Genomic DNA, 12,795 nt, shown 5'->3' with positions numbered 1-12,795 from the left:
CTTCCGCCTCGTCCGACCCTTTCTCATGAGTTTTTACATAGCGATATTTAATTTGATCGATGCAGATCGGTAATAATTTAGTGATTCAAAATATATTTTTATCAGCTCTTGAAAAGATCGATTCATAACATTAATACTTTATCGATACAGAGCAATATTTATAAAAAATTGATGAAAACGAAAACAAACTCTATATCAATATAAATTATTAACTCATTTAAACAAATTTATTAAAATATACAAGCTATAAAAAAGTCACACTCTTTCAATTTTTCTTTAAAAAGTGATTTATCTAAAATCCTTTTTAATAACTAAACATTTTAAAACTTACTTATCAAATTTAAATAAATAAATATATATAAAATAATATTTTATATATACAAATATATATAAAATAAAAATTTTATTACAATTATTTGATATCTATTTTTTTCTGCGTACATGAAAATAATTTCCCGAATTTTCAGGAGAATCAATGTTACAATATTTTATAATGTTCGCATGTGAAACACACACACAACCATAACAATAAGCATATGTGATTGACATCCATTTGTAAACAAATTCGTTCAAGGCATCAAGGACAAAAATAGAGTGAGAATGGAGAGAGAAACATTGTCGACGCTTTATTATGTAAACTTCTCGAGCTTCAGGGATAAAGACCCGATACATTGTTATTCCGAATCCCCGAGATATCGGATCGTCTATCCATGTGGTGCAAGCAGATGCAATAAGATTTTCTTTATCGTCCCTTCATATATCTAATCTGTAAGTATGTATAATCTGTATGTATAATCTGTAATTGAATCATATGACGATATACGATACATCGCTCGTATCATTGTATCTTGCTGGAATCGTGAAAAAAAATCGCGGTATCGCACAACATATATTTCATCGCTCAATAACAAGAGCTTATTAATACGACCTGAGTGAATCTCTGTCTCTATTGGCTTTTAAAACGTCATTATCAGTTCATTCTGTCGTGAATGCGTGTTGGAATTTTACGATACATTTTTGCTTCTACGACGGAAAATAAAATGTATCATTTTCGCACATGGGCTACATGTATTTCATCTTTTGAAGTATAATTTTGCCGCAGTCTATATTTCGAGAGAATTTTAATTGTAAATTATTTAAATTTTTATTACGTCAAATATATTATCTTAACTCATAATGATTGTCTCTTATGATAGATTCGATATAGAATTTATAATTATAAATAAATAATTATAAATATTTAATCGTAATGTCAAAATAATAATGTGCAATTTAGAAGACTGAGTGAAAAATGTATTGAAAGATGAAATCGTCAACTTATTGGTAATACTTTTACATATGGTATATATGAATTGACATGTGACTTGTAATCTCCCGTAATTAATGACATAACGTAGTTTCCATCTAGCTTGGTTAAAACTTTCAATTATGCGGTAGACTGTCATTTTATACGACAGGATATTGAAACGGTCGATGGGCTTCTTTGATACGCTCTGATGGTGGAAAACGTACATTCTGGACAATGAACTCGATATACAGTACTTACAATATTCTATGCAAATATCTGCGAGATTTAAAATAAAATAATGTTTCAATCTCAATCAAAGTACATGTGAAATATTATTAATAACGCGTACTAAACAAATATATGATTAAGAGAAAGATGTTTAGTATCTTTACTTTAAATGGACATTAAAATCTGCGAATATTTTACATCGATATTTAGTGACAAACAATATTCATTCAAACAGAATGTGATATATGAACAATATTAAGAAAATGTAAAATGTGTCCAATGACACATGATTTTAGAAAAAACATAATCTTTCCAATCTAAATTAATTTAAAAAATACTTTCAAAGATATTATTGATTTAGGCGTGAAAGCGCGTGACAAATCGATTTTACAAACACGAATCAAATTCTATTTTCATGACTCACTGGATATTTTGCTGCGAGAATCGCTGAATTTACATATAACTGTATACCATTGTATCCGAATTACCGTCTAGCCTTTCAGTCGTTCAATCTATTATATATTCTAGGAAATACTTTATTATTATAATTTCAAAAATCTGTTTCTCGTCACATATTAAGTGTTTAAATAATGTTTAAATATTTAATGCAAAAAAAAAATTTTGCATAAAATTTTACAAACATTTATAAATTATCAGTGCTTTATAAATTAAATATTTAACATTTTAATTTAAATTTTCTTCATATGTGCACACACACATATATTTTTTAATTATCAATAATCCAAATGTTTTCTTATATAGTGCATATCTTAAATCTTTGCAATCTCGATTCGACATCGCATTTGCACTTGTTAAGGACGATTTTGCGATGATTCAGCCAATCGTAACTTTGACACTCGATCATATTCGCGCATAACATCGTTGCTTGCCAACGAAAAAGATGCGAGAAACGATCGAGATTGTGGCGTAAATCCGTTAAATCGAGGCTGATGAACGCTCAACGGGAGGCTTTGGCTCGCTTCACTTGTGCACACTTTGCCACGTAGCTGTGTGCTTTACGCATGCTAGCGTACCCGTGAATGAGCAAAGTGACTTAATGTGCTGCAACTTCCAAGCCCTTCCCCATAATGATCTCATCTTCTCGTCAGAAAAAATTCTCGTCGCGGCAAATTCTTGGACAATTATCCCGGTGATATAATCATTATAAATTGCAAAATATTATGACATAAAGTATGATTGACAATTTTATTACATATTTTTACATATTTTTATTTCGAATAATTTTGCTGTACATTAACTGGTTATTCAGAAAATAATTTTTTCACGATAACAATCTAATAAAGCATTTTTTATACGTAATATATGCATTTGACAAGTGAAAAAATAGGAGCGAAAAGAGGTCTTCATAAGCTGTCCATGTTTATATAAAAAAGAAATATGGAAAATATATGTAAGAAACTTTCTGAAACGGTAGACTGTACAATAGATAATTGTCCAAATATGGTAATCTCGTTTTAAAATAGAATTTAACGAATTAGAGCAAAGCGGAAACATCCGCGGGATTTTAAATCGAGTTAATGCAATTTTACACTATTTATAACTTACAAATAAATTGCGTAATATATATGTGTGTGTGTGTGTGTATGTGTATATCATTAATTTATACTATTTGCAAATGCTATTTACATCGCAACAATGACTTCGGAAAAGAATAAATATTTAATATATAAAATAAATATTTTTCACACACAGAAAATATATTATTATATATTTTTACAGAAAACATAGTAATATAAATATGAACTTTAAACGCTACATTATAATTCTTTGCGCCGTTAATTAATATTTAAATTGCATATTTAGAAAGCTATGAATCACGTATTTACCTCTTGCATATTTATTCAAAACATAGAAGATTTAACGTCAATATATCTAATAGAATGTATAAAGTTTATAACGATTAATTGAATTATTCCATTAATGATTAATTAAATTATTTTATTAAGTATTTATGATAGAATATTGCAAATAGAATTCATTAAAGATATGTCCAAAGTTCCTTTGAGATATATCTCTTGCAACTTTGTTCACAAGCTGATATCGTTAATGCTTATCTGCATTATTGCGTAATTTTCCTTCGAGAATGTGTTAATTCATGTAATAATGAATAATATATGTAAAAGTGAAAATTTTCTAAAAAAATATAAAATAATATCTAAATTTACTAATAATATGTCATTAACATAGAGGACGTATTTCGCCAGTAAAAATATTCTCGAATATCACCGAACAATTCCCATCATTGTTTACATCCTAGTAACATCATAATTTCAAATATCATATCAATAAAATCGAACTAATAAAACTAATTTAATTATCGTAGGATTAAATAACTTCTGAATATACATGATATCTTCCAATTTAATTGAACAAAAAATTTGTTTGATAAATTCTACAGGAAAAAAATATTATAAAATTGATATGTTGAATTTCTCTCTACAAATACTATAAATATTTAATACATCATCATATAGAATTCAAGAGATTACGCTGCGAGTTATTTGTACGCATACTCTGATAAGTGAAGAGAAAATTTTTCATTTTAACGAAACGATATCTCGCTCACGTAATTATTTTCATTCGAGAAATATTTATACATTTTATAAAAAATGAAAAGATAGAATTTATCCGAAAAAAAAATAGCTTCGTCTATCAAATACACAAGTCATAATTTCGCGACGAGGAATTTTCCACGGGGACAATTTTCGAGACAATTTTCTTCTGTCTAAAATAAGGAAAAGCTTGCCTAGGCAAACTCGAAAGAGCGTTCGCACAAAAATATCAGTTCGATTACGTCGAGCCAGGAGTACTAGCTCGACGGTGATCGATCCCGTTCGCGCCATCGGGCTTTTATATTTTGACTCGCAGGAAACGCAGGATTCTCTGCGTATCCCGAAGGGAGCCAACGCGCGCGCGTTGGCTCCCAAGCCGGTCCTCGAGTCGGTGTATCAAGAATGTCCCGAGCGGGAGTCGGCGTGCGCTCTCGACTTTCCACCCCCCCGTCCCTCCCTCCCGCGCTTGCCCTGCCTGACGACGACGTGCCTGACACTCGCGATCGATTCCATACCCGCCGCGGACGCCGGCTTTCGGCGTTTCGCATTTTGCTCGGATTCTTCGCGCGGTCGACGAGCGAGGACTCGTGAAACGGGAGCGAGAATCGAGTTGCGAATTCGCAAGGATCGCGCGTGCATAAATATATATGTATCTCAAGAATATATTCTGCACAAATATATATGTATCTCAAAAATATATTTCCGCAAAAAAAAAAAAAGAATGAAAATTTCGCCTCGAGAATTATTACTTCTCTTATCATCCGCGATCAGATGTACGGTGGCCTTCGGTATCGTCGTGTCGATTATTGCCAAAATCTACATTTGATATCTCGCAAAGCCCCGAGAGATACCATCGCGAGACTACCAGGCGGAGAGAGAGAGAGGGAGGGAGGGAGGGAGAGAGAGAAGGATAGAGAAAGAACGATCGCGAACGAAGGGAGCGCTGGAAGCTTTCGAGGGTCGGTGGCTCGTGGGCAGGAAGAAGACACCGAAAGGAGCATGAGAATCTCCCGACTTCACTCACTTCCTCGCGACGCATCACTTCCACCTGCAGCCGCCTCTGGTACTCCTCGCACTCGTCCTTGTACTTCTCCATCTCCTCCTTCGTCTGTCTCATCTTCTTCTTGAGCACATCGAGGAGAGTGCCCTGCACTTGCGCCGACATGCTGGCCAGTAGAGGATCCCGCGCGATTTAGCGTGTCACTTAAAACGCCGCGAATCGAAGTTCGCGAGAGAAAGAGAGAGAGAGAGAGAGAGAGAAACAGAGCACACACGTTCGAATACTCGGGCGACGACGGGCCGGTCCTCCCGTTGGAATCCCACTCGTTCCCACGCGAATTCGACAGGAAAGAAGACTAATACGCCCGGATGCGTGACGCCGCGAGTATGTCGTGCGTGTCGCGAATGTGCGAGATCACCGGCGCGCGCGCGATACAGACAGAAGCTTACGCGTAGAGGCACCGGAGCTGTCGTGCACTGACGACGACCACTGACTGCTGGCTGCGGCCGCCGTTGTTGACTGGAGCGCAAGATGGCCGGCGACCGGTCGGGAACGCGCGTGCGCGTCGCGTCGCGTCCTTTGGTGCGCCAAGTAGTCCCTCCGGCGGCCCTTGATAAGGGCGGACCGCCGCGCGGTAACGATCGCGCGTTTTTCTCGCTCTCCTCCGGCGATCGTCGACCTCGCGCGACGATCGGATCCGCGGGCTTGACGGGCGCCGAGTTTGACAGGCGAACGGGCGTCGCGAGGAGCGTCGGCCGCGTGGTCCGCGCCGCGGCCGCGCCACCAATCGCGCGGGGGGCCGCGCGCGCCTGAGCGCAGGCGCACACGCGCGCCCGGGTATCGCTCCGCCGATCGACGTGTCGCCGCGCGCAGAGCCCCGGAAATACCGCGCCCGTGGCGAGCGCGCCCAGCCGTTCGAATCGTCCGGCCCGACAACAATTCGTGCGTTGTTTCGAAGCACATCCTCTCCCCTCCCTCGTGTCCCGAGACCTCTCTTTCGCTCTCTGCCGAAGTGGACTGCTCGTTTCGTGACCGGTATTTTTTTTTCTCTCAACGACCGAGAGAGCAGCCTTGCCAGTGGGATCGATAATTATGGAGAGTAATTGTTGCGCGGTCGAATCGCTTTTTAAATGCAATCTCTCCGTCGACGCGTTGGTCCTCGACTACCGTGGTATGTCTTATAATGATAAGAAAGTATATTTATATTGTATAAGTTTTGAATAGAATATAGTAATTGCGAAGATGAAATTACGGTGTAAGATATTTAGGGAAAGTATCGATTTAAATGATGAATCTTTTGCAATTATGTGATCAATCTCAAATTTCAATGTTTTTCTATGATTTAGACAAAGATTAATAATTCTGCCATTAATAATTACAGTAATTGCTTTTCTTTTATCCAAGCATACTGTCATTAAATAATTTTATTCTTTTAAAAATTATGATAAAATGCGTAATTTTTTATATGATAATTTATGCAGAATTTATTTATCACAGTTTATGCGTAGTATTTAAAAAAATATTTTGAGATTTTGAAAAAACAAATTAACAAAGACATAATTTTTTTTTAAATAATTTAATTGTAAAATACTTTAATTAAACCTTCACATTACATGGAATTCATTTAAAGATATGATTTCAATGTCTCTTTTGATCTACGTGAGAAATGTATCGCTTTATTCCTGAAACGGAAAATTCAAATATTTATACTTCTTTCAAGTATTCCATGCTTCGCAGTATAAAGAGATAGTTTAATCAGATTGCATGGTCCAATATGTCGCGTCAATATATCGTGTAAGATATTGACACGTGTAGCATTCTGCATTGAATGCCTTTTATAAAGCGGCTCTCACGAGACTATTTATAGGTCTTTAGAAATTATAACGCGATAATTCTGTCCTTCCACAAGTAACACACAATTGTAGTTTATAGGTTGCATTGTGACCTCGCGGAAAAGCGTTTGATATATTTATTGTCAGTATGTGACACTACGATGACATGTGAATTATACGCATCCCTTTTTTTATCATTTTCATCGATCATTAAATGCAATTTAATATACATATTTTTATCCATAAATAGAATCTCATAATATTTATCTATATGCATAGTAACTTTTTTATAGTTTAACATAATAAAAAATGAAAATAAAACGTTACAGGAAAGTTATAATTAGATAATTTCCAAAGGTTATTTTCATACTTTTAAATCGTGCGTATTATGAAATGCAATATTACGAAACAAAATATAGATAACGCATAAATGCATTAAGCTTCTGAAAGTAAGATTTAAATGAAAAAAATTTTAAATGAAAAAAGACGATTGATAACTAATTTTTCTTTTAATTTTTGTATAGAAACTAATTTCTATCTTTCTTTCTTATCATTGTTATTTTTTCATGCTAATTAAGAAAAATAATTAAGATAAATTTAATTTTCATAAATAAAAAAAAAATTATTTATCAAAGAATCCTGAGCATTGATTTTCAAAAATGATCAAAATATAAATGAGCAAGGGACGAAACGTATATTATAAAAATATATTTTATATTTCAAAAAGCCTATAGAGTAATCTTAATTTATATCAATTTGATTTTATATGATGCACTCGGCGCTATGATTACGATGCCTCTCACATGTTTTGATTAAATTGAATATGATGTAAATCTTGCGTCATTGCAGAAATATGTATGCTAAATGAGCGATAAGCATTACTGATGTCCGTATGTATAATGTATTGAAGGGGAATGTGGAAGGATAAATGTATTACTAAAATTCCAATCGCAACTTTTGCTACTGCATTTGTTGTACATAAGTGCGTATTTTCAGCATATGCGCTATCAATTGAACGCACATTGAAACCTTTATTTTACCGTTCTACTTGTGCGTAATTCTGTATGAAGCTCACAATTTATGATGTACCGTTGATCTTTAATTAAACTCGCAACACGCACGCGATCGTAATTAATATCTGTTATCGCGAATTATATTTTTGATAAATTTGATTCAAATTAATTTCAATTCAATGTGTCTTGAATTTTATATAATAATTCCTGCAATATATCTTATATATTTTTATGTAAAAAATAAAATCACCTTTAAAAAGAATTCAATACTTTTGTGTAATCATAATTATATAAAATAATATTTATCTTTTTGCACGTTTATAAAATTGTTTTTCTTGAAGATTTCCAGCTTGTTAATTTCATGTTAAATAATTCTAAACACACGACGTTAAAATCTCATAACCTTCATAATTAATGAATTATTACCTCTACGATGATTCATTTAAACGCGTCTCGTTTATATTTTTGTAACATTTTATTATTGTTTCGCGAGGATATCCAATCAAATTAATTCAATTGATTTAATTTCATATAAACAAATATTTTATTCGATGCGTTGTGTTAATTCCGCTTGTAAACTTCATTAAATCCAACAAAAATATTGCAAAAATCCAACAAGAATGTTCACATCTGTTTCTTTGGTATTCGACTTGGCATTGATCCAATCATATGTTCGAGAAATTCCAAAATCTATTCTTTCGAGTTGTTTTTCTAGTTGATTTCATTCCTTTTTTTAACTTACAAAGTGAAAGATGCGGCTGAAAAGAATGGACCTATATACGGCAATTCGCAAAACATTGCATGATCGCATCATCTCGGCTTTCACCTGGTAAAAAGAAGAACGTTCATTTGTCGCAAACCATGCACATCGATTGTAAATGGTAGCGTGTCGAAATAGCGAGAAATCATGGAATGCGGCAAGCAAAGCCGATAAGAGTACGAGAAATGGCAATAAAGAAAGAGTTGCGAAGATCACCGCGTGACAAAATTAAGCGAAATTAGCGCGCGTTCCACATTCCTTCGCATCAAGTGTGGGTGTTTTACGGGGATAAACGGATGTGTTCGATTCACGCTGATGAGTCTTTGATTACTGATACTTTTTTATTTTTTAATGCGCTGTTCCGAGGCACGATTCTTCGAACAACGGGCTACGTCGTCAGAGGGATTCCTTGAGAGATATACGATGCAAGTTTCAAAAATAGAGCGAGCACACTAACATTACCATATATACACGAACCGAAACGCGCAGCCTCAACCGACATCTTAGCAACGAATCTTAAACGGTTCATTGTTGCTGTATATTTTGTAAGATTATTATTTTAATATAAAGTAATTTATATTTAAAATTATTTTCTCAAAAAATCCTATTATCAAAATCCATCACAGTATACGTTTAATAATTCTATTATGTTAATCATTGTGCGTGATCCTCTCTGTGGAAATTGCAAGAAAATATTCGGTTGAAACGTATCAATACAATAACTTCTGACAGTGCAGAAATTTTTTACTTTGTTGGAAAAATATGTGAAACTGTATTCTGAAAATATATTTATTGGAAAATTCTCAAAGAAAGATTGAAATAAGGAATAAAAGAGACGTATATCTGCTTGAAAAGCTGTTTTTAAAGAACTCTATTATATGGAAAACTTTCGACTTTCCAAACAGGTAGAAATAAGAAGATACAACGTCAAGGCTGTGTCCCAAAACTTCTTAATTCATTTTCTAAATGACTTTACGTATTTTTCCAACAATGTGATAAATTATATTGTCACAAGTTCGACACTTGAAAGACATTTTGTTAATTGATGAAGATATGAAAAATAATACATGAAATTGACTTACAAACTTGAAATACAGAAAAGAAAATATAGAAAATAGGTTCTTGCATTTTTCACATTTTTTATGAAGTCTGAAATAATTTAGACATTCAAAAATACATATATATCACATTCTCGGAAAATAAAATATAATAATAAAAAATGTCGGCGTTTTCCAGAAAAAAAATAATAAAATAATAATCTTAGCATCCGATAATTTTAATTAATATAATTTCAATATTTAAAAAAATACATAAATGAGTAGATGCTGGGAAATTTTCGCTCGCGGAATGCGAAATAAAATCGTTGTATGTTCGATATTCTTGAGATTGCGTGGGCGTCTTGCATTAGAGCTGATATTTCAGCAGTGCGTTTTCGAGGTGCGTATAAGTGCACGATTTATTCACAGACAGACTCCGCGAGAGCTTACGCAATCCGATCTCGTAGTTCCGAATAAAAGTCTGCTGGATCACGGCCGTAATGTATTTTTAGAATGTTGACGAACTGCACGTTAAGTTGTGTAGACGCGTCAAACTTGTACGTAAAAGGGTGGGGCCCCCCAAAAAAAGGAACAACGGAAGCATCGTCGAGAGGAACATCCCGTAGGGGATCGTGGTTCCCATTATCCGTTGACGGCGATCAGTAAGAAGCGTCAATCATCGTCGAGACTTTATTTAACTGAATATTGTTGGCAAAAGAATAAAGGCAAATTATTAGAATAAATTTAATTCTCGCGATAAGAAAATAAAGAACTTTAAATGTTTAATGTTTTAATAAGATTACCGAGTCAAAAAACAGAATATCTCTCGATAAAGAATTACACAAACACTGCGCAGTGTAAATAAAGAGATCTTTTTTTATCCTCTCTTTACTGTTACTTTTTTTCTTGACTGGTTTTATGCGCAAGTGAGATTAGTGTCACGATCCCGGATGGCATCAAAGCATCATATAATAACTTTCAATATCCTATAATTCGATATACCGTAATGCGGTGCGTACTCCCATTATGTGCGGTTGATGTGCTTTAACGTAATGCAGATATTGACGCAAGTCAAAGAGATATTTTTGTTCTGGCCTTTTCAATTTTACCTATTATTAGATGCTTTACATTCTTTTAGAATCAAAGAAGGTGATGGATCTGTCCATTTTTAAAACTTTTATTAAAATTGATAAAATACGAAAGAAAGAATTTTTTTATGTTTAATTCCCAAAAAACATTTTCAAAGATACGTGATAACGTTTGTCTTAATTAATTATTCACGTGTAAATATATTTCTGTTTTATAATAGTTATAATTTTTTTAATATAATATACAATTTATCATAAACAATAACTAATGAAATATGACTCATTACCATCAAAATGCGACGTCGCATAGAGACTTGGATTACATAAAGAGAATTACGAAAACAATTGCAACGAGCAAATTGTGATGTCCTGTTCAAATCAAAATTCATAACGCGTGATACTTTATATGATGGTTTGTGCTTGAATTATAATTGACACAATGTAAGACGCCATACAACATAACGTGTCGATTTCTACTCCAAGAAAAAATGCGGAGAAAGCGAATTAGCCTTTTTAAATTATGACATTTTTGTGAATTAATACGATACACATGACATATATATGAATCTCTTTTAGATGACAAACTGAACAATGCTATTTTTTAAAAATTTCTTATTAATTTTAATATCGAGTAATCATAAAATTTACAAAATATGAAATCGGTCAATTTTTTGACAAGCGTCACATGACTGACTCCGACTTGGAAAAACAGTTTGCAAAAAATATTGAAACAAATGATTTGACAAGTGCTTTCGAGTTAGAACGGACACAATGCATGATGCATTATCTAATTTACGACGGCTTTCTACCGGTGTATTGAGCACGAGAATTGTGTGCGCGTAACCCATTGTCCCCGTTCAGTAACCCTAATAATAAATGCTGCTCGTCGCCCAAGAGGATTTTACTACCTAACTAACACGTACTAACTAACGCATCGTTAGCCTTTCCAGAAACTCTCCTGGTTGTCGCCCGAGACATTTCTTCTGATAAAATTATTATTATTAATATTATCAATCAATATTGTCAATCATTATTATTAATTACATATAAATGATTATTATTAATTATATTATCAACTGATTTCTCCATATTAATTATTGCAATTAATGATCTGGAATCAAATTGAATTTTACTTATACTGTCACGATATCGATCGAATAAAGAATTAAATGACCAAAAAGTAACATGAGTTAATTTTTGATAAAAACTAAATTAAGTACTTTATTTACAATTTAACAAACTTTAGATTTTTCTTTCGAAATTAAAAGAAATTTACATCATTGCAGTTTTTATGACTTTAATTAAATTATTTAATTATTTAGAAAAGTAGGAGATGTAAAAAATTTCTATATTTGAATATTCAAATATTCATCTGTCACTCGAACTTTGGCATCGCATTAAACAATTGTTTGCTATCCCGTTAAATTATAGTTATTTATTTTTACCTCGAATATTTATCTTACAATCAAATAAAGTCCAAAATTTCCAATTTTACATATTATTCAAATTATCTTTTTATTTTAAGTAAGATAATATAAATACTCTCTCGAGATAGTAGACTATAATAAATAATTTAATGGAGAACCAAGTGGACAATTGTATAATTATTAATATAAACATTAATATTAATAAAAATATTATTTATAGTTATTTATATTAATAATTATCCACTCTCAATGCTCCGTTAAATTACAATGATTTATTACAGTTATACAATAATATTATATTACGATGTTATATTTATTGCCTTTTCATCCAGGTTTCATTAGCGTCGATTCTTTGATTAATCTTTTTCAAGAGAATAAGTTATCCCATAAATTTATCAAACTTTCAAGGTTTAATTTTGAAGGAAATATTAAAGGAAATTTTCTTCAAATTTCCTTTAATATTTGAAGAAATCTGAAGAAAATATTAAAGGAATTTTGAAGAAAATATTAAAGGAATCCCATAAATTTATCCCATAAACTTTCAAGGCT

The 12,795-nt window shown here is 33.1% G+C and overlaps 1 protein-coding gene across 24 annotated transcripts in view; it reads right to left on the bottom strand.

Moving 5' to 3' along the window:
- Nucleotides 1-12,795, bottom strand: part of LOC105247863 (tropomyosin) — a 36,728-nt gene that overhangs the window by 17,101 nt on the left and 6,832 nt on the right. The window contains exon 1 of one of the 24 annotated variants that reach the window (XM_011252299.3): nucleotides 5,114-5,648. The exons of 19 other annotated variants lie outside the window; for them this stretch is intronic. In XM_011252299.3, the coding sequence (XP_011250601.1) occupies nucleotides 5,114-5,254 (141 nt within the window). In that variant the 5' untranslated portion in view covers nucleotides 5,255-5,648. Of the gene's footprint in view, nucleotides 1-5,113; nucleotides 5,649-12,795 lie in introns of those variants that run through there. 4 more of the 24 variants (XM_011252298.3, XM_011252297.3, XM_011252296.3 and 1 more) reach the window with 4 other exon arrangements.

The sequence above is a fragment of the Camponotus floridanus genome, unplaced genomic scaffold (assembly GCF_003227725.1).
Source record: "Camponotus floridanus strain SB8 unplaced genomic scaffold, Cflo_v7.5 scaffold91, whole genome shotgun sequence".
Lineage (NCBI taxonomy): Eukaryota > Metazoa > Arthropoda > Insecta > Hymenoptera > Formicidae > Camponotus > Camponotus floridanus.
The sequence above is the reverse complement of the archived record's forward strand: the minus strand, read 5'-3'. Positions and strand labels throughout refer to the sequence as shown.